This window comes from Carcharodon carcharias, chromosome 14 (genome assembly GCF_017639515.1).
Source record: "Carcharodon carcharias isolate sCarCar2 chromosome 14, sCarCar2.pri, whole genome shotgun sequence".
Classification (NCBI taxonomy): Eukaryota; Metazoa; Chordata; class Chondrichthyes; order Lamniformes; family Lamnidae; genus Carcharodon; species Carcharodon carcharias.
Window position 1 is genome coordinate 9,373,448 of NC_054480.1, and position 23,674 is coordinate 9,397,121.

Sequence of the window (23,674 nt, forward strand, 5' to 3'; positions counted from 1 at the left end):
AAAAACAATTAAAATCGGCACAGCTCTCTTGCATTGTAAAAATTGCAGGTAATGCTCTCTTGTTGCAGGACATGGAGCTAACTGAGGAGACTATTTAAACAATACAAAAGCTAGGTGCTGTTTGAGGGGGACGAGGGGGGACGGTGATGGGATTTTACCGACTGTAAGCTTTGAAGAGCACTTAAAATTGCCAGCGAAACCTCCGAGCAAATTAAACCCATACACAGTCACAAAGATTCTCCAAATGGCCAATCCTAGTAGGGAGTGGTGGTCGTAGGAGCGCACATCCTCTTACATTTCCATCTGTCCAAATTAATGGCACCAAGGGAGTTTCACCTCTAACCAAACAGTCCCTGCCGGGATCTGCGGAATGTTGGCACCGAACGGTGGTGGGGGAGAGGAGAGGTGGGGGTTAATGTTAAGCTATCTCCCTGTGCAGGAATCCCACAGGATCAGGTGAAACTCTGGTTTTACACACGCCACTCACTGTTACTCTCCATCGTACAGGGCGTAAAATGGGGAATGTATTCAGTTCCCTAGCTCTGACTGTCTCCACCAGATTAAAACATAAAAGCTGACCAGCATTAGCAGAAACAATAGTAGCAGAATGTTTCCACGCCTCTTACTCCTCTAATTTTGTTCTGTAACTGATGGTGATTTTTTAATTTCACTCTGGGTGTGTTCATTACCCACAATGGCTGCCTGTTCAGGAATTGCTAGAAGTGTTCGAAGTGGGCCCCAGTTTGTAAATTTCAATTTTTTTCTCCCATTGGCCAATTGCTGAACTCCAGCAATGAGCTTGACTAATGGCTGAGTTCTGGCTGGTGTGAGCTGACCAATAGTCGGGCACCAGCCAGTGTGACCCTGATCAATAGCTGGGCTTCAGCCACTCTGACTCTGACCGACAGCTGGGCTCCAGCCGGTGTGACCCTGACCAATTGGGCTGTGGCCGGTGTGACCCTGACCAATAGCTGGGCTCCAGCCGGTGTGACCCTGACCCAGTAGCTGGGCTTCAGCCAACGAACTTGGCCAATAGCTGGGCTTCCGCTTAAGTGACTCTGACCAGAAGCTGGCCTCTGGTCAGTGTGACTCTGATCAATAGCTGGGATTCCCAGTGAGTGCATCACTGTGTGTTCTGATTGGCCGAGGTCATTGATTTACAATATACCATAATCCATTTTTGTTATCAGGAATTCCAAAAATTCTTTACAATCTTTAATGAATTTCAATCTATGAGTTTATTTGCAAACCAGTGCCCATGACATTGATATTTCTTGAAAGTTTGAAGGATGCATCTACAATTATATCAACCTGTAGCACATTCATTAAGAGTTCAACCCCAAGAATGTTTAAAAATAGATAGGACACAAGAGGGACTAGTGATAAGGAATTATATAATAAAAAGGAAAGCATGGATTAACATAAATCCCATCAGGAATTGACACATCTCAATATACACATGAGAACAGAGCAGAAGTGAAATCCAACTGCTTAATTTAGGTGAGATCACAGACTGGACAGTTCCACATTAGATCATGGCTGTGAATGGCTTGGCATGAATCCTGCAGGACATGTCTTACACCTCAGGGGTGGAGTGATCCATCAGGGACACAAGGCCTGAGGACATCCTATAGGAAGAACAAATATGGGATCAGACCTGGGCAACATCTACAAACAACAACTTGCATTTATATAGTGCCTTTAAGATGGTAAAATATTCCAAGGCACTTCACAGGACTGTAAACCAGACAAAAATTGACACCAAGTCACAAAAGGAGATACTAAGACAGGCGACCAAAAGCGTTTGCCAAAGTTAGGTTTTATCAGCATCGTAAAGGAAGAGAGAGAGAGGAACCAAAGGGAGCATTGGTCCTTCAGAGAAGGAACCTGAGGAATTGGCAGAAGCATTGAACAGATATTTTGTGTCTGACTTCACTGTAGAAGGTGAAAGGGAGGGAAGAACTGAAAACAAATTAAAATTACGCAAGGAAAGGGTACTGAGAAAATTATTAGATCTAGAGGCTAACAAGTCCTTAGGACCCAATAGAGTTTATCCTAGGGCCTTCAAGAAAAGTGACTGTGGAGATAGTAAATGCATTGGTTGTAATTTTCCAAAATTCTCTAAATTCTGGAAATGTCCTATCAGATTGGAAAATATCAAATGTAATTCCTCTATTCAAGAAAGGAGGAAGTCAGAAGACAGGAAACTACAGGCCAGTTAGTGTAACAACTGTCATAGGAAAAATGCTAGAATCCATTATTAAGAAGGTTAGAGCAGGGCACTTAGGCAAAGTGAAAGAAAAATCATGTTTGACTATTATGAGTTCTTTGAGGGAGTAACAAGTAACATGGATAAAGGGGAACCTGCAGATGTGGTGTTCTTGGATTTTCAAAAGTGTTTGATAAGGTGCCACATCAAAAGTTACTACACAAAATAAGAGTAGGGAGCAACATGTCATGGATAGAGGACGGGTTAGCTAACCGGAAGTGGAGAGTTGGGATAAATGGGTCAATTCCGGGTTGACAAGCTGTTTCTAGTGAAGTGCCACAGGGATCAGTGCTGGGGCCTCAACTGCTTACTCTCTATATCAATGACTTGGATGAAGGAACTAAATGTATCGCCCAGTTTGGTAGGAAGAATAGAAAAGCAGCATATTATGTACATAGAGAGAGATGGCAGAACTCACAGTACAGAGGGATCTAAGTGTCCTGGTACATGAATCACAAAAACATTAGTATGCAAGTGCAACAAGTGATTAGGAAGGCAAATGGAATGCTGTTATTTAGTATAAGGGGAATGGAATACAAAAGTGAGATGATTTGCTACAGTTGTACAGGGCATTGGTGAGACTTCATCTGGAGTTACTCTATGCAGATTTGGTCTCCTATTTTAAGAAAGGATATAATTGCACTAGGAGCAGTTCAGGGAAGGTTCACTCAACTGATGACTGCTCCTAATTCATATGTTCGTATGTTCATATGTCACAGGTTTACGGAGGGAATTCCAGAGCTTAGGGCCCAGGCAGCTGAAGACACAGCCACCAATGGTGGGCGCAGGAAGCAGAGGATTCATATGAGGCCAGAATTGGAGGACTTGGAGATATTGAAGCATTGTACAATGTTTAAAGAGATAGGGAAAGGTGAGGTCATGGAGGTATTTGAGCACCCACGACAAGAGGTTTTACCATTTGAGGACTGGGTGGACCAGGACCCAACGTAGATCAATGAGCATAGGGGATGATCAGCGGTGATCTTCATCATGCTATCCACACTGCTGCTGCTCTGCAAAGCTTTCTGGCTTAAAGATGAGAGTACTACCACTGAGCCATACTAACACTCAACCACTTTTGCACCAGATGCATATTGTTTGCTTACCTCTTCACCATGTGTGAATAGATAAAACTCGGCATGATGGTCATGGTGATTGTGGTCCCAGAAGTGGCCAAGATGTCAGCGACCTGCAAGTCCTGTAAAATAAGGAGGAACTGTAAACATATCAAGGCTATAAGTATAACATATATTCAAGGTACACCTTCACCTAAATTGCAGTTACTAAAAGGATACAGAAGAGCACAATTAGAATGATGGTAGGATGGAAGGATCCGATTATGAGGAGCAATTATATAAATTGGGGATCTTTTCACTGGAAGAGAAGGTTGAGAGGTGATATGATTGCTGTATAATTGCAGTGATGAGCTATCAGACCTGGTCCAGAATGAGAACACCAGAAGACACAGCCAGCATTTGAAGGGGATGAGTTCAAAACAGCTGTGAAAACAATATGGGAGGAATTTTACGGGCCCTTCCACCGGCGAGATCTCCCATTCCTGCCAAAGTTCATGGAGTTCTGAATGGCTCATTGCATTTTATGGGACTGCTCCCACTGTGATGGGGATATAAAATTCCACCCTTTGTCAGTGAGGAGTGATTAATCAATGGGACAAGCTCCTGAGGGAGACAGTGCATACAATATTAACTCGTTAAAATACAAATCAGACAGATTTCTTTCAGAAAATAACAGAGTAATTTGACATGTGTTAGGTGTGGTGTGCTTGGGAGGGGCAAGTTACTACTTTAACCTATGGGCCTAGAAATGAGCTGATCAGTCGCCACCTGAACCACGAGGCCCCGGGATTGATAAAAATTGGTTCTTGGGCTGCATTAGCATATTTGACACTCAATTCACCTCCACAGGCAGCTCAATGTTGAGCTTCCTGCCTCACTGGTAATGGCTCCTGGGCACAGGGATTAGGAAGATTAAGGTGGGATCGGGAAAGGATGGGTGGGTCCGGGTTGTTACTCCTGTGGAGTCTGGGCAGATCTCTTGTTCCTCCTAGCTCCGTGGAATGGATTACAATTCTTATGCAGAATAATCAGTCAGAGTTCCTGATCCTGTAGTTTCTGCTGAAAAAGTCATGGGCGTTTAGAAGTTAACTAAGGACTAGATGGAGTTTGGAATCTGTCATGGTCAAATACCTCAACAATACTAATTTTCCAGGTTTACGCATGATTAGAATTGTGTGTATTGGAATCATAAAACACACAAGAGACCATTCAGCCCATTGTGTCTATTAGAGTCATATCTAGCACAAAGGAAGATGGTTGATGTTGTTGGAGATCAATCGTCTCACTCCCAGGAACTTATTGCAGGAGTTCCTCAGGGTAGTGTCCTAGGCCCAAGCAACTGTTTCGGCAATGACCTTCCCTCCTTCATAAGGTCAGAAGTGGGGATTTCGCTGATAACTCCACAATGTTGAGCGCCATTTGCAACTCAGATACTGAAACAGTCCATGTCCAAATTTAGCAACACCTGGACAATATTCAGACTTGGGCTCACAAGTGACAAATAGCATTTGCTCTACACAAGTGCCAGGCAATGCCAGCCCTGTGATAATCAATGGCAGTACCATCGCTGAATCCTCCTGGGGGCTATTGTTGGCCTGAAACTGAACTGAGCTAGCCATATAAATACTGTGGCTACAAGAGCAGGTCAGAGGCTGGGAATTCTGTGGTGAGTAACTCACCTCCTGTATCCCCAAAGCCTGCCCACCATCTACAAGACACAAGTCAGGAATGTGATGGAATACTCTCCACTTGCCTGGATGAGTGCAGCTCCAACAACACTCAAGAAGCTCGACACCAGCCAGGACAAAGTAGCCCGCTTGAATGGCACTCCGTCCATCACCTTACACATCTACTCCTTCGACTACCATGCACAGTGACAGCAGTGTGCACCATTTACAAGATGCAGTGCAGCAACTCACAAAGGCTCCTTCAACAGCACCTTCCAACCCTGCAACCTCTACCACCTAAAGGGCCAAGGGCAACAGATGTATGGGAATACCATCTGCAATTTCCCCTCCAAAACCCAAATCATCTCGACTTGGAAATATTTCGCTATTCCTTCACTGTTGCTGGGTCAAAACCTGGAGCTCCCTTCCTCACAGCACTGAGTGCTCCTACATCACCTGGACTGCAATAGTTCAAAGCAGCAGCTCACCACCAATTTTCCAAGGGAAATTAGAGATGGGCAATAAATGCTGACCCAGCTGGAGATGCCCATGTTCTACAAATGAATAATTTAAAAAAACTTCAAGTACATGTCTGATTGCCTTTTGAAAATTCCTATAGAATATGATTCCACCACCCTTTAGTAGCGCTTTCCAAATCTTAGAACTCACTTGTGTGAAGAAATTTCTCATTTTCCCTCTACTACTTCTAGCAATTCTTTTAAATCAATGAGCTCTGGTTACTGACCCACTTGCCAGAAGAAACAGTTTCTCCCTACTTGCTTTATCAAAATACCTCATTATATTGAATTCCTTTATTAGTTCATCCAAATAACTTTCACTGCTCTAAGGAGAACAATCCCAACTTCTCCAACCTCTCCACATAACTCCCTCATCCCCATTATCAGCCTGGTAAACCTACTCTGTACCCTCTCCAGGGTCTTGACATTAAAGTTGGCAACTGTGCTTAAATGTATTCCTGGAGGTTTAAACACGCTCCAGCCGTTAGTCGGCCAACACATCCATCCTTTTGATGCACTGCCTTCCTACGTCAACTGGAAAGCAAAAAGACTCATTGCTCAATTGGGTTGGTGCTTGATTGTCAGCCAAATAGTCTTTTTTCCCCCGTTTATAATATTTTTATAACCAGTAAAGAGAATTGTTCAAAGAAAATGACAAAAAAACATCTTTTCCCCCCACATGTCCCAATGATTTTTCTCCAGAGTTGCACAGAGCAGTGTCCTGGAGATTGATTTTTTATTCCTGGAGACTCCAGGCCAATCCTACTTGACATCCTTCCTGTAGTTTGGAGCCCAGAATTGTGCACAATACTCCAGTTGAGGCCTAACCAGAAATTTTAAGAGTTTAGAATGACTCCCTTTTTTTATTCAATGCCCCTATGTCCATACACTGGGACCCAGGTTCGAATCCCAAGGCAGATGGTGGAATTTGAGATCAATTAAAAAAAATCTGGAATTAAAAGTCTGATGATGACCATGAAACCATTGTAGATTGTCATAAAAACCCAACTGGTTCACTAATGTCCTTTAGGGAAGGAAATTTGCTGTCCTTATCTGGTCTGACCTACATGTGACTCCAGATCCAGAGCAATGTGGTTGACTCTTAAATACCCTTGGAACAAGGGCAATTAGGGATGGGCAATAAATGCTGGCCTAGCCAGCGATGTCCACCTCCCTTGAACGAATATAAAAAAACTTGACCACCTGATTGACACAGGCAGAGCAAGTCAACGATTAGTTAAACAAAAACAAAAATACCTGGAAAAACTCAGCAAGTCTGACAGCAGCTGCGGAGAGGGATACAGTTGACTTTTTGAGTCTGTATACGTCAACAGTATCCCTCTCCGCAGATGCTGTCAGACCTGCTGAGTTTTTCCAGGTATTTTTGTTTTTGTTCTAGATTTCCAGCTTCCGCAGTATTTTGCTCTTATTTTAACAATTAGTTAAGCTTTGCCACCTTAAATGCAATAAATAACTATCCCCCAGTTCCCATAATTGTTAGCCTACTCTTTCCCTTTCCAAACACTGATGGACTTTAGTTATTTATTTGGTAGATATTCTGATGCTGGACCAATAATTTTCTGCCACTAGATGTCACCTTTAGTACAATTCCTGAATTTTACAGTAATCAGCTCCTTCTACTGGAGTGTGCAGTGACTGTTTTGTACTGTGGACTCTGGTCATTTAATCTTTCCGGTGCCATAGAAAATGTCATTCTGAAACTGAACAGGATATATGAGACATCTGCATAAGTTGAGTGGAAAAAAGCAGTGAGACTACATGTTAGAGTAAAGGATCAAAGGGGAAATGGGAGCCATATTGGGGCATCACAGCACCATCTGGTGACAGAAGCATAAGGTGCGAGTACAATGACAACAACAGTGACTCACTCTGGTATCCAAGGGTGGGGACACTTAATCAGTGTGTTCCAGACGGTAATGCTGATTTCCTGTTTCTGGTGCTGCAGACAATGGCTTGGCCAGGGAAAACTGCAGTCATTACAGACTGTGTAAACTGCAGTCATTATAGGAAAAAATCATAATGCTGTAAATGTTGGAAATCTGAACTAAAAACAGAAAATTCTGGAAGCAAATTACACAAACTCCGTGTAAATTGATTTTAATTTAGTTTCTCTGTGACATGATGTCATTACACATTACATAATTCATTCTATTTAAATTGTAAATACCATAGATATTGGTGTTCTGTGCTTATTGAAATTATTATAGTTTCTGCAGATTTCGTAGATGTCAACATATAAGTCAACCTTTGAAGCATCTTTCCATAAATGGGGGTCGATTTATACACCAAGTATAAAATGTGTCAAGTCAAGCAACAAGAAGGAATATAAATACTCGGACTCGTCTTCATTAGGAGGCACTGAAAAACGACACCACTTTCCTGGGAAGATGGCAAAGCCGAACTCTACTCTTTTTGGGGATGCGGAATATTTTCAACATTTTATATGATAAATTGAGTTTTTCTGGTGCCTTGCAATAGACACTTGTGCCAAAAAAAATCACTTTCTGCCCTTCTAACCACACCCAGCAAAGGAAGAGAGAAAACTACTGCAGGTTGCATCAAATCATCTTGGAGACAGCAAGCTGGAGTCCCAGGATGGGAGGGGGAAGCTGCCCCACAGTCCCCTGACACCCTGGACAAGTGGACCTGGCCTGGGGAAGATGGCTCCTTGGCTTCAGCCAGGAGCCATTCAGACAGGCATCTGGTGCCAAGTTGCCCTCACTGGAGGACCAGTTTCATGTCAGCAACTAACTGGCCTTTTCCAATGTCAGCTAGGAATCTGCTGACAGCATCAGGAAAGAATTCAAAACAGAGGAGCTCCAATCTTAAAAAATGATTACTGGTATCTTATTGTACTATCTACACTTCAGTTGTACAGGGCACTGGTGAGACCACATCTGGAGCACTGTGAACAGCAATGGTCTCTGTATTTAAGGAAAGGTGTAAATGCATTAGAAGCAGTTCAGAGAAGATTTACTAGACTAATACTAGGAATGGACAGGTTGTCTTATGAGGAAAGTTTGACAGGTTAGGCTTGTATCCACTGGAGTTTAGAAGAGTAAGAGGTGACTTGATCGAAACATTTAAGATTCTGAGGGGTCTTGACAGAGTGGATGTGGAGAGGATGTTTCCACTGGTGAGAGAATCTAGAACTAGGGGTCACTGTTTAAAAATAAGGGGCACTCACTTAAGAGAGAGTTAAGGAAAATTTTTTTCCCTTTGAGGGTCATGAGTCATTGGAACTCTCTTCCTCAAAAGGGGGTGGGTGCAGACTTTGAATATGTTTAAGGCAGAGCTAGATAGATTCTTGATAAACATGGGGGTGAAAGGTTATTGGGGGTATGTGGGAGGTTACAATCAGATCTTATTGATTGATGGAGCAGGCTTGAGGGGCCGAGTGGCCTACTCCTACTCTATGTTGTATGTATGTATGTTCGTATCTGAAGGTAGACAAGGCCACTTTAATTTTTTTAGCTGTTATTACTTTATGGTTGTACAAAATTAGCTTTGTTGTGCTACAATTAGGTGGGAATTGGGAAATGCTGCTTTCCAAACATGGTGGGCAGACTGAGAAAATTTAATAGCACAACTCATACACTGAGTATAGACAAGAACATGATGGGTAAATGGGGTTGTCTTATACACCAGGTGGCTTACACGCCACGATTTACAGTAGTGCAATTAATTACTACAGATTCTGGAATTGTAACAATCATTGAGATTGTTACAGGTTATATTTAAACTAATTTTTGAAGTTTGTAGATGAACTGAGATCATCACATGTTCTGGATAAAGCAAGATTGTGGAGATTATTGCAAACTAGCAAAGACCTGCTAAACATTTGAGGTCAAATTAGTATCTTTATTGAAACATTAGTCCTTTAAATACAGGACTTCTAGTTATCTTTTCACCAAAAGCTTCAACAGAATCAAAAGGTCTCATCTGGAAAAAGCTACATGGAGCTATCCATGTCCAATAACGGGCCTAGGAGTATAAATACAAGTGTTGTCAAGAGTCTGGGCTTGTTTTTTTATTATTCATTCAGGGATGTGGGTGTCACTGGCTGGGCCAGCATTTATTGCCCATCCCTAGTTGCCCTTGAGAAGGTGGTGGTGAGCTGCCTTCTTGAACCGCTGCAGTCCATGTGGTGTAGGAACACCCACAGTGCTGTTAGATGGGGGAGTTCTAGGATCTTGACCCAGTGACAGTGAAGAAGTGGCGATATATTTCTAAGTCAGGATGATGAGTGGCTTGGAGGGGAACTTATGGGTGGTGGTGTTTCCATGCATCTGTTGCCCTTGTCCTTCTAGATGATAAGGTTTTGGGTTTGGGAGTTGCTGTCTAAGGAAACTTGTTGAATTGCTGCAGTGCAACTTGTAGATGGTACACACTGCTGTCACTGTGCGTCGGTGGTGGAGGGAGTGAATGTTTGTGGATGGAGTGCCAATCAAGCGGGCTGCTTTGACCTGGATGATGTCAAGCTTCTTGAATGTTGTTGGAGCTGCACTCATCCAGGCAAGTCATCCATCACACTCTTGACTTGTGCCTTGCAGATAGTGGACCGTCTTTGGAGAGTCAGGAGGCTTGCTGCAGAATTCCCAGCCTCTGACCTGTTCTGGTAGCCACTGTATTTATATGGCTAGTCCAGTTCAGTTTTTGGTAACCCCCCAGGATGTTGATACTGGGGGATTCAGCAATGGTAATGCCATTCAATGTCATGGGGCGATGGTTAGATTCCCTCTTGTTGGATATGGTCATTGTCTGGCGTGAAAGTTATATGCCACTTATCAGCCCAAGCCTGAGTATTGTCCAGGTTTTGCTTCATATGGACTTGGACTGCTTCAGTGTCTAAGGAGTTGCGAATGGTGCTGAACATTGTGAAATCATCAGTGAACATCCCCACTTCTGACCTTATAATGGAAGGAAGGTCATTGATGAAGCAGCTGAAGATGGTTGGGCCTAGGACACTACCCTGAGGAACTCCTGCAGTCATGTTCTGGAACAGAGATGATTGACCTCCAACAACCATCTTCCTTTGTGCTAGGTATGACTCCAACCAGCGGAGAGTTTTCCCCCTGATTCCCATTGACTCCAGTTTTGTTAGGGCTCCTTGATGCCACACTCAGTCAAATGCTGCCTTGATGTCAAGGGCAGTCACTCTCACCTCACCTCTGGAGTTCAGCTCTTTTGTCCATGTTTGAACCAAGAGTGTAATGAGGTCAGGAGCTGAGTCACCCTGGGGGAACCCAAAATGAGCATCAGTGAGCAGGTTATTGCTCATTAAGTGCTGCTTGATACACACCGTTGACGACATTTTCCATCATTTTGCTGATGATCGAGAGTAGCTGATGGAGTGGTAATTGGCCGGGTTGGATTTGTCCTGCTTTGTGTGTACAGGACATACCTGGGAAATGTTCCACATAGCCAGGTTGATGCCAGTGTTGTAGCTGTACTGGAACTGCTTGGTAAGGGGCACCGCTAGTTCTGGAGCACAAGTCTTCAGTACTACTGCTGGAATGTTGTTAGGCCCATAGGCTTTGCAGTATCTATTCCCTATGGCCATTTCATAATATCACATGGAGTTAATTCAATTGGCTGAAAGACTGGTATCTGTGATGTTGGGGACCTCAGGAGAAGGCCGAGATGGATCATTCACTTGATGCTGATGGCTGAAAATGCTTCAGCCTTATCTTTTGCACTGATGTGCTGGGCTCCCCATCATTGAGGATGGGGATATTTGTGGACCCACCTCCACCAGTGAGTTGTTTAATTGTCCACCACCATTCATGACTGGATTTGGCAGGACTGCAGAGCTTAGATCTGATCTGTTGGTTGTCAGATCGTTTAACTCTGTCTATTGCTTGCTGCATCAGCTGCCAGGGTAACTTTGTTGTTGTGATCTTCTTACCTTCTGCAGTTTTTATTCTTCATCAAACTCTCCAACTCTGCTACCACCAACCATTGGCAGCAACATGTGCAGTCCTCCATGCATCAGGTACTGCCCACAAAGTAAACCCAACAGATAAGTCCCTTACACTGACCAATCAAAACAGTCCAGGCAGGTAAAAACTTGTGTATTATTATTAGATAGCGAAAGGGTAGTAAAAGGAAGGGTGGGCCCTTTAAAGGACTAAATTGAAGATATTCTTGGGGAGTGAGAAGGCATGGCTGAGGTACTGAATGCATTCTGCCTTCACCAGCGGAGAGGATGATGCCAATGTAGCAATAAAAGAATGAAGCAGTAGCAATATAAGAAAGGATAAAAATATAGAGAAAAAGGCTGGCAGTTATTAAAGTGGAAAGGCTATCCAGTCCACAAGGGATCCATCCTAGATCACCCGGGGAAGTGTGGGTGGAAATTGCTGAGACTCCAGCCACAAATCTTCCAATCCTCTGTACATACAGGTTGGGGGGGGGGGGGGGGGGGGGGGGGGGGGGGGGGTGGGTGGTACCAGAGGATTGTAAATGTAACAACTTTGCTTAAAAAGGGAAGAGGGATAATCACAGCAACTACAGGCTTCCAGCCAAACCTCGGTGGTAGGGAAACCTTTACAGACAACAATCCAGAACAAAATTAATTGACATTTGGGAAATTATGGGTTAACAAATGGAAGATAACATGAATTTGGTAAATAGCAAATAACGTTTGACTAATTTGGTCAGTTCCTTGATGGAGTAATGTAGAGGGTTGAAGATGGTGGTGCAGCTGATGGATTTTCAAAAAGTGCCACATAATAGACTTGTTAACAAAATTAAAGCCCATGGGAATAAAGAGACAGCGGCAGCATGGATACAAAACTGGCCAAGAGACAAGAAGCAGAGAGTAATGGTGAATGGTTGCTTGCAGATAGGATGTAGTCCACAGTGGTGTTCTCCAGGGGTCAGTTTTGGGACCACTGCTCTTTTTGATATATGAGCTGGGTTTGGGTATACAGCATGTTACTTCAAAGTTTACAGATAATATGAAACTTGAAAATATAGTAAACAACGAGGAGTATCATAGCAGGCTTCAGAAGGACAAGATGAAATGGGAAGACACATAGCAGGTGAATTTTAATGCAGAGAAATGTGAAAGGATACAATCTGGTAACAACTGGTATTTTATAGAATCTTTAACATTATAAAACTTGGTAGATGCATTATAAATCAAAATTTGGTACTGAACCACATTAGGAGATATTAGGACAGATGACCAAAAGTTTGGTCAAAGAGGTAGGCATTAAGGAGCATCTTAAGATGAAGAAAGAGAAGTAGAGAGGTGAAGAACTCCAGCTGGCTGAAGGCATGGCAACCAATGGTGGAGCAATTAAAATCAGGAATGCTTAAGAAGTCAGAATTGGAGGGGTGCAGAGATTTTACAGGGTTGTGTGGCTGGAGGAGATTACAAAGATAGGGAGGGGTGAGGCCATAAAAGAATCTGAAAATGAGGATGAGAATTTTGAAAATTGAGATATTGTTCAACCAAGAGCCAGTGTAAGTCAGCGAGCACAGGGGCGATGGGTGAATAGCCCTTGGTGCAATGGGCAGCAGAGTTTTGGATGACCTCAAGTTTATGGAGGGTAGAATGGGAGAGATCAGCCAAGAGTACATTGGAATAATCAAGACTTGAGGCAATAAAGACATGGATAAGAGTTTCGGCAGCAGACGAGCTGAGGTGGGGGCTGAGTTGGGTGATATTATGAAGGTGAAAGTAAGGCTATCTTAGTGATGGTACAGATGAGTGTTTGGAAACTCATCTCAGGGTTACATATGACACCAAGGTTATGAACAGTCTGGTAGGGTGAATGAGGAGGTACAGTAAGAACTAAGTGGTATAATTTGAAATGGGCTTTAGGACAGAGATCTGGGGGCATATGTACACAAATTCTTGGTGTGGTCTAGAGTGCACTGTCTGAAAGGCAGGACTTTAAAATGGAGACTAGATTACATCTGCACATTATTATGCCCGCCCTTCAAATCCACTTTACCAGAACACTACAGTTGGACTAGACTTCTCATGTGCAATACTGTGGGGGATTGGTTAATAAAACGTTGTATTCTTGGAATTCTTCCAGATTTGGGCTATATTATTGAGATTCTGGGTATATTAATTATTGCAGATTGTATGTAAACTGTATTTGTTGTAGTTTCTGTGTAAACTATGACCACTGAGATTATTACAGGTTGCAGGTAAACAGATATTAGTGAAATTATTCCACGTTTGTGGACTGTCTCTCACCTTCAGCCCAATGATGTTCTGTCCATTGATTTCACAGATATTGTGGTCAGTCAGCAGCCCATTCCTGGCTGCGGAACTGTCTTTCACAATGGAGGTGATTTTTCCATGTTTATAGATGAACCCGACATGGCCAATGCTGTCCTTGTGCATTGTGATCGTTCTCTGGAATGGCCTTGGAAGAAAGAGTAAAAGCAGTCATAAAAAGAATAGAATAATCTGGATTTACAAACAGCATAGAAAAAAATGATAATCCCACTGGATCATAGAAATTGCTAATCATAAAATGACAGTATCCAGCTAAGTCACCTTCTATCATCCTGGTACATAATGGAGTTGTTGAATAATCACAGCAATTAGTCTTGGTAATGTATCTACCTCAGACCCAGACATGAGATGAGGAAAATCCTACTGGAAGACCATAGGTCCAAAGTCACCTGTTTGTCCCAAGCACGTTACACTCAGAGAACATAAGGTGGGAGTGCAACTCACAAAAGACTTAGAACTGAATTCAAAATACCTGAAACTATGAGGCTTAGCAACAGAAAGCAGCTATTCAGCCACTTGAGCCTGTTCCATTATACAATTAGATCATGGCTGGTCTGCATCTTAACTTCACTTACGTGTCTTTTCTCCATATCCTTAGCTAACCATGCCTCAGAGAGGTGAAGAGCTGAAGAGATTTGGGGAGGGAATTCTGGAGCTAATGGCCTAAAACAAGCTGAAGGCATGGCTGCCTAGGGTGAGGGCAGGTTGAAGGAAGTGGGGGATAGAGGCATAGAATTGTTGCAGCACAGAAGGAAGCCATTTGGCCCACGGAATCCATGCCAACTCTCTGTAGAGCAATCCACGCACCTGAACAGGAGGAGGGCAGAGCTCTGGGAGGGTTGTAGGGCTGGAAGAGGTTACAGAGATTGTGGGGGGATGGTGGGGTGGGAGTGGTGATGGGAGCAAGGGCACAAAGGGATTGCTGGACGGGAGCTGCTGTAGATCAGTAAGCACAAATGTGGTGGGTGAACTGGACTTGGTGTGAGCTAGGACATGGACAACAGAGTTTTGGATGAGCAGCGTTGAAGATAGGGGGCTGGCCAGGAGAACACTGGAATAGTTAAAGCTGGAGTTAATGAAAACAGGGATGACGAGTTTCAACAGCAGATGAACTGAGGAAGGGGTGAAGACGGAGGATATTACATAGGTGGAAGCAGTCTGTTATTAATGGTGAAGATAGTACAGGGTATGAAACTCAGCTCAAACTCACAAGGATGTATCAGGAAAGTATCATGTACTAGGGTGTTTCAATGATGGATCTAAAATTGTACAAATTTTATCCACAAATTTATCTAACAATGAGAAGCCTCCAAATAAAACCCAAGAAAGAAAGAAAGATTCGTAGTTCTTACAGATCATAATCATTGAATATTTGTATTTAATGGCAGAAAGCACCTCACCCCTGTCAAGAAAACAAGAAATTGTAATATTTTTCTTCTGATAATAACCTGGTATATTTTCTTATGTACTGGAAGTCAGGCTGTAATTGGATTAAGAACTAAAGTGACAGCAAGGGTCTAAAGTCAACAGTCAGAAGTTGTTTTGATATGTTAATGAACCAAGAGGAACTTCAATCAGAGTTTCACAGAAAGCAATAACAGGAGTGTTTTTGAATTGAGTTGTAGTTCAGAGGGGGCTGGATAAATGCAGGTTATAAAAAGGTGTAAGGAAGTGAGGTAAAGATAGGGTAAGTTTGTTTTCACAAGTCTATGAACTAAAGTAAAAAACGATTTAAAAACAAAAAAACTGCGGATGCTGGAAATCCAAAACAAAAACAGAATTACCTGGAAAAACTCAGCAGGTCTGGCAGCATCGGCGGAGAAGAAAAGAGTTGACGTTTCGAGTCCTCATGACCCTTCGACAGAACTTGCGTTCGAGTCCAAGAAAGAGTTGAAATATTATCAGAATTATTTCAACTCTTTCTTGGACTCGAACGCAAGTTCTGTCGAAGGGTCATGAGGACTCGAAACGTCAACTCTTTTCTTCTCCGCCGATGCTGCCAGACCTGCTGAGTTTTTCCAGGTAATTCTGTTTTTGTTTTAAAAAACGATTTAATCAAGTCTGGGAAGAAAGTCTCTAAAGAGACTGGTTGAGACAATAGAGAGATCAAAGGGAAGGAGTGCATATAAGGAAACACTGAAGCCTATGTGAGGGGGTAGTTGCTTAAATCTCCCAGAATACAGCAGGGTAGCTGGTCAGAACTCCCAGAAGACAGTGTGAACAAGGCCAGAGTGAAAGAAGCAGTTGCTGCCAGCCTCAGAGGACACCCCAAGGAAAAAGTACGGTGTGGTAAAAATTACTGGGCTTCTATAGATTCTAAAATCTATGAGGACAGTTGCTAAACAGAAAAGGGGAGGGTTAGCTCTAAGGGCAGTTAAGTTAGGATTTGTGGAACTGTTTTAAAGTTCTGTTTACTGTGTGAAGCCATTTTTGTGTTTAAGTGTAATTGTGCTTTATTTGTTTTTCCGTTATTCTTTTAATGAATGTTTACTTTACTATAAAATCATCACAAGTAGTCAGGGACATAATTTCCTGATTTCACAACCGCTCCTCATACAATACAAATTGCAAAAAACAGTTTTGGCAGCTGATTCAAGTTTTCCTGTGGGATTTGAGCAGCTTGACCTTTACCATCTGCCGTGCCATAACACCCCCATCCCCTGCCTCCTTGACAGTGTAACTAGACCTGGACGTGTAACAAATACTGACCGGTCACGGACAATGACCGAGATCCTGTCCTGTGGTGCATGCTTCAGCGCCTTATGTGCTTTGTCGGTGCTCCAGCCTGCACAGGTCTGGCCATCCAGTTGCAGGATCTGGTCCCCAAAGCGTAGCCCAACAAGAGAAGATGGGGAGTTGGCCTGTACCAACTGGACAAATATCCCCTAAAGAAAAAAATGAATGAGGAAGTAATGGGTGAAAAGAGGAAAGAGAGAAAAAAAAATGAACTTGCATTTACACAGCACCTTTCATTACTTCAGAACTTCCCTTTACAGCCAATTAAATACTCTTTGAAGTGTTGCATTGTGGGAAGTACAGCTGCCAATTCGCGCACAGCAAAGACACACAAACAACAATGTGATAATGAATCTACTTTTATATCTATTTTTAAATTTCTGGATCTATAAATCTATTTTTTTAGCCATGTTACTTGACAGATAGGAATTGACCAGGACACCAGTGAGAACTCTGCAGCTCTTCTTTAGATAGTGTCATGGAATCTTTTACATCTGCCTAAGAGGCACACAAGGCCTCAGCTTAGTGGGTTATCCAAAAGGCAGCGTTTCTGACAGTGCAGCACTCTCTCAGTACTGCACTGGGAGCGTCAGCCTGGATTGTGTGCTTAAATCTCTGGAATCGGGCCTGAACCTATAACTGATCATCTAAGTCAGTTAAAAACAAACTGCAATTAACATCGGTTGATAAAAGGGGACCATACAACCTCTCCAGACTGGAGCTGAGAGGTGAACACAATGTGCTCGTCTGCTGTCCCATCTACAAATATTCAGCAACCAAATTGGCAAACCAAAATGGAGGGAAAACCTGGCGATGTAGTGAGATGAGTGACTGAAACAAATCACCTCACATGGTGATCACAAATAAATCTTTAGGGAGAACTCATTTATTTGAAATTGGGAGCAAGGAGATCATTTCATATTGAAGGGGGAATATTTGCAGGGCTATGGGAAAGAATACAACCGTGGTATTAATTGGATAGCTCTTCCAAAGAGCTAGCCCAAGCTTGATAGACTGAATGGCCTCCTCCTGTGCTGTACAATTCTACAACAGGATCTAAGGATGCATTTGTGTCTTATTTACTTACTTTGTCGATTGCACGTAGGCGCAGTCCAACCTTTCCATCTTGGTCCTTGCAAAGGATCACTTCACGTATTCCAGCTTTGATCTCTGCTCGGTGAAGCCCCAGACTGTTTCCAGTCACCGGGGCCACCAAGTTATTCATGTGTGACTGATTGCTGGTGACTTGCTATAGAGTGAAACACATAAACAACGGTTAATAGGAAAGAGTAGGAGACCAAGGATGAAATGGATAGACAGCTGGCTGCAAACTATCTCTGAGCCCTGAACTGAAGGGTTCAAGGCTGGTGGCACTGGATTAATGAATGCACTATCAAGAGCAGTCATCTTTAATGCAAATATCACCAGCAGCACTTGGTATAGTCAGATATGGAGGTATTCCATCAGTGATCAAAATCAAGGAGCCCGAGCAAAACTGAAGTCAATGGAAATCAGGGGGAAAACTCGCCACTGGTTTAGCACAAAGGAAGATGGTTGTGGTTGTTGTTGGTCAATCATCTCAGTTCCAATACATCATTGCAGGAGTTCCTCAGGGTAGTGTCCTAGGCTCAACCATCTTCAGCTGTTTCATCAATGACCTTTCTTCCATCATTAGATCTGAAGTTAGGCTGTTGCTGATGATTGCACAATGTTCAGCATCACTCGCAACTCCTCAGATACTGAATTGTCCATATGCAACAAGACCTGGACAGTATTCAGGCATGGGGTTGACAAGTGGCAAGTAACATTCGCACCACATTAGTGCCAGGCAATGACCATCCCCAACAAGAGAGGATCTGACCATCACCCCATGACATTCAATGGCATTACCATGACTGAAGACCCCACTTTCAACAACCTGGGAGTTACCACTGATCGGGAACTGAACTAGACCAGCCACATAAATACTGTGCCTACAAGAGGAGGTTGGGGGTTGGGAATTCTGCGGCGAATAACTCACCTCCTGTCTCCCAGAGCCTGTCCACCATCTACAAGGCATAAGTCAGGACAGTGATGGAATACTCATACAAATATATGAATTAGGAGCAGGAGTAGGCCACTCAGCCCCTCGAGCCTGCTCCGCCATTCAATAAGATCATGGCTGACCTAAATGTAACCTCAAACCCACATTCCTGTCTACCCCCGATAACCTTTTGTCCACTTGTTAATCAAGAATCTATTTACCTTTGCCTTAAAAATATTCAAAGATTTTGCTTCCACCACCTTTTGAGGAAGAAGAGTTCCAAAGACTCACGACCCACAGAGAAAAAAATTCTCCTCATCTCTGACTTAAAGGAGCGACCCCTCATTTTTAAACTGTGACCCCTAGTTCTAGATTCTCCCACACAAGGAAACATCGTCTCCACATCCGCCCTGTCAAGACCCCCCAGGATCTTATATGTTTCAATCAAGTCACCTCTTACGCATCTAAACTCCAGTGGATACAAGCCTAACCTGTCCAACTTTTCCTCATTAGACAACCTGCCCTTTCCTGGTATTAGTCTAGTAAACCTTCTCTGACCTGCTTCTAACACATTTACATCTTTCCTTAAACATGGAGACCAATACTGTACACAGTATTCCAGATGTGGTCTCACCAGTGCCTTGTACAACTGAAGCATAACCTCCCTATTTTTATATTCAATTCCACTCACAATAAATTGTAATTCTATTAGCTTTCCTAATTACCTGCTGTACTTGCATTCTAGCCTTTTGTGATTCATGCACTAGGACACCCAGGTCCCTCTGAATCTCAGAGCTCTGCAATCTCTCACCACTTAGATAATAAGCTTCTTTTTTATTCTTCTTGCCAAAATGGACAATTTCACATTTGCCCACATTATACCCCGTTTGCCAGATCTTTGCCCACTCACCTAACCTATGTGCCTTTGTAGCCTACATATGACCTCTTCACAATTTATTTTCCTACCTATCTTTGTGTCACCAGCAACCATACCTTCGGTCCTTTCATCCAAGTCATTTGTATAAATCGTAAAAAGCTGAGGCCCAGCATTGATTCCTTTGGCACACCATTCGCCACATTCGGCCGATCAGAAAAATATCCATTTATGCAAATGCTCTGCTTCCTGTTAGCTAGCCAATCTTCTAACAATATCAATATGTTATTCCCTACACCATATGAGCCTTTATTTTTTGCAATAACCTTTGATGTGGCACCTTATCAAATGCCTTCTGGAAATCTAATTACAATACATCCACATTCCCCTTTATCCACAGCACATGTGACTCCTTCAAAGAACTCCAGTAATTTGGTTAAACATAATTTCCCTTTTACAAAACCATGTTGACTCTCCACAATTGCCTTGATTTTTTCTAAGTGCCCTGCTATAACATATTTAATAATACTTTCCAACATTTTCCCCTGACAGTTAACTAACTGGCCTGTAGTTTCCTGCTTTCTGTCTCCATCCCCTTTTGAATGAAGGACTTACATCCACTATTTTCCAATCTAATGGAACCTTCCCTGAATCTAAGGAATTTGGAAAAATTAAAACCAATACATCAACTATCTCACTAGCCACTTATTTCAACATCTTAAGGTGAAGTCTATCTGGACCTGGAGATTTGTCAGCCCGCAGCCCCAACAATTTGCTCAATTCCCTGATGATTATAAGTTACGCTCCCTCCCATTTCCTGATTTACAGTTATTTCTGGGATGTTACTTGTGTCCTCTATAGTGAAAACCGATGTAAAATACCTGTTCAATTTATCTGCCATCTCCCTACTTTCCATTATCAATTCCCCTGATGCACTTTCTATAGGACCGGCGTACACTTTTCTTATTTAAATATCTATAAAAACTCTTACTATCCATCTTTATATCAATAGCTAGCTTTCTCTCATACTCTAATCTTTTCCCTCCTTATTAATCTTTTTGTCATTTTCTGTTGTTCTTTATATTATTTCCAATCCTCTGGCCTGCCACCTGTCTTTGCACTTGCAGCTCCAACAACACTCAGGAAGCTTGACACCATCCAGGACAAAGCAGCCCGCTTGATTGGCACCCATCTACCACCTTCAACATTCACTCCCTCCACCACCAATGCACAGTAGCAGCAGTATGTACCATCTACAAGATGTGCTGCAGCAACTCACCAAGGTTCCTTCAACAGCACCTTCCAAACACACGACCTCTACTGCCTAGAAAGACAAGAGCAGGAGATGCAATGGAATACCACCACCTGCAAGTTCCCTTCCAAGCCACTCATCCTCCTGACTTGGAACTATATCACTGCTCCTTCACTGTTGCTGGGTCAAAATCCTGGAACTCCCTCCCTAACAGCACCGTGGGTGTAGCTACACCACATGGACTGCAGCAGTTCAAGCAGGCAGCTCACCACCACTTTCTCAAAGGCAGTTCAGGCAGGACAGTAAATGCTGGCCTAGCCAGTGACGCCCTCATCCCATGAATGAATTTTAAAAGGTGTGATGATTTTGTAACTTAGCCAAAGTCTTGAGTGTTTCTGTCGGTGGATTTCAGTTATATGCTATCACCCATACTTGAGATTTAATCCATCGTCCCTCTGGTCAGGTAGGCGATTCTTGGCAAGGTTTGCTTTTATTGTCCATCCTCCATTGCCCCAAGAAGATGGTGTTGGTGGGTGATCTTTTTCTTATTTGTATGACCGAGAGGCTACGTCAAAGGGTGTTAAGAATTAATCATATTGCATGAGACTGGAGTCACATGTTGGACAATGTGGGTTGAAGGTTCACAAGTTCTCGTCTCTAAAAGCCACGAGTGAGCTGGTTGGGATTTTTCAATAAACAAGCAGCCCTTGTGGTCAGTTTCACATCTTTAAAATGGTATTACACTCAGGATCTAGATACTGTTAGCCCAGCATCTTAACCATGTGAAATGTAATCACTGTTACAAAGTAGGAAGCGCAGTAGCCAATTTGTGCACAGCAAGCTCCCACAAAAGGCACTGTAATATTTCCTATAGAATCTGCTTCAGTGATGCTGGTTGGAGCAGTGAATATTGACCATGACACTGGGGAGGGCTCCTGTACTCATCTTTGAAATAGTGCCATGGGATCTTTCACATCCCCGAGAAGTCAAATGAGGCCTCAGTTTAAAGTTTAGTCTGAAAGACAACACCTCCAACAGTGCAGCATTCCCTTAGCACTGCACTGGGAGTGTAAGCCTGGATCAAGTGTCTGGATTGAAGCTTGAGCCCCTAACCACCTGACAGCAGCGAGAGTGCTACTCACTGAGCCATGGCTGACACCAGGGCAAAGACAGATGCTAATTAATTGTACATATCAAAAGGCTTGAATTAATCTTTTCTCTTAACATTGCTAAAAAGCCAGTGCATAATGGAGAGAGTGAGGGGTGGTGAGGGGTGAGCTGAGCTCAGTACATTCACCCAATTCCATTGGATGCTTACTCCAGATTCCAGGACTGGCAGCAGGGCCATGTTTTTCTCCAGATTCTCACTGTTCAGGTCCAGGCCCATATAGTCCCCCAGTTCCTGCAGGTCCGGATATAAACCTGAAGCTAAAGAAAAACACCTCAGTCAGTTTTTTTTAAGAAAGTCTTGGCATCTGCACAGACCCTCCCTCTCACTGATAAAGTAATAGACACATTGTAAAACTTTAACCAAACCGACCCAGCACAAACAAGGCAAGTTTGGTTTGGAACCCTAATTTACAACACCACCCAATTTTCCTCTGCATTGTTTTCTATTGGGCACTGGGTGGGTGGATAAGAAGTCATAGGGTGGTGTAAATCAGATAGGGGGGTGCAAGCCAGAAACTGAACTGGAGTAGCCACATAAATACTGTGGCTTCAAGAGCAGGTCAGAGGCTGGGAATTCTGCAGCGAGTAACTCACCTCCTGATTCCCCAAAGCCTGCCCACAAGTCAGGAATGTGATGGAATCCACTTGCCTGAATGAATGCAGCTGCAACAATACTCAAGAAGCTTGACACCATCCAGGACAAAACAGCCCACTTGATTAGCACTCCACCCACCGCCTTAACATTCACTCCCTCCACCACCGACGCACAGTGGCAGCAGTGTGACCCATCTACAAGATACACTGCAGCAACTCAACAAGGCTCCTTTGATAGTTCCTTCGACAGCTCCTTCCAAACCTGCGGCCCGATCACCTAGAAGGACAAGGGCAGCAGATTCATGGGAACACCACAAACTGCTAGTTCCCCTCCAAGCCACTCACCATGCTGACTTTGAAATATATCGCCGCTCCTTCATTGTGACTGGGTCAAAATCCTGGAACTCCCTCCCTAACAGCACTGTGGGTGTACCTACACCGCAGGGACTGCAGCAGTGCAAGAAGGCAGCTCACCACCACCTTCTCAAGGGTAATTAGGGATGGGCAATAAATGCTGGCCTAGCCAGTGATGCCCACATCTTGTGAAAGAATAAAATAAACCTGGCAAGGAGTTTAAATCAGGCAACAGAGGGAAACCAGCAAGGGGTGTGTAAATAGAAAGGGGAGGCATAAATCAATGAAGACCTAGTTGGGAACATAGGAGGATGAAGAGACCATTCAACTCTTGGACCTCTTTTGTCATTCAGCTAGATCTTGGTTGATCTGCACCTCAAGTTCAATCATCTTTCATATTTCTCAATACCCTTACCTCACAAGAATCTATCAGCCTCAGTCATGACTGCTTGAGTTGCCCCCCCACCCCCCTCAGCATCCAAGCCTTTCAGGAGAGAAAATACCAGGTTTCCAGAAGGCTTCATTTGAAAAAGTGCCTCCTGATTTCTCTCTTGAATGGCCGGCGTTAAAGATTATGTCCTTTCATCCTGGATTCATCCACAGAGGAAATAGTTTCTCTGTACCTATGCTATTGAACCCTTTAAGCATTTTAAATTCCTTCATTAGATCACCCCTCAACTTTTTAAATACAAGGGAATACAATCCAGGTTCATGAAAGCAGCCTTCATAAGTTAAACATCTTTCATTCTGCTGCATCTGCATCGCTTCTACAAGGTTCCTGGTCAACCTGTCAGGGGTGGAATGTTTGCCAGGGAATGAAGGCAGGGGTCAGATGGCAGTGAGTCCAGTGCAAAGAG

The 23,674-nt window shown here is 43.2% G+C and overlaps 1 protein-coding gene across 1 annotated transcript in view; it reads right to left on the reverse strand.

Moving 5' to 3' along the window:
- Positions 1–1,219: 1,219 nt before the first annotated feature.
- LOC121287306 (syntenin-1-like) overlaps positions 1,220–23,674 on the reverse strand; it is a 40,563-nt gene continuing 18,108 nt past the window's right edge. The window contains exons 4-9 of the mRNA XM_041205073.1: positions 22,018–22,127; positions 17,638–17,799; positions 16,524–16,699; positions 13,770–13,941; positions 3,376–3,467; positions 1,220–1,628 (exon numbers count right to left, since the gene is read on the reverse strand). Coding sequence (XP_041061007.1) covers positions 1,577–1,628; positions 3,376–3,467; positions 13,770–13,941; positions 16,524–16,699; positions 17,638–17,799; positions 22,018–22,127 — 764 coding nt within the window. The 3' untranslated portion in view covers positions 1,220–1,576. The remainder of the gene's footprint in view (positions 1,629–3,375; positions 3,468–13,769; positions 13,942–16,523; positions 16,700–17,637; positions 17,800–22,017; positions 22,128–23,674) is intronic.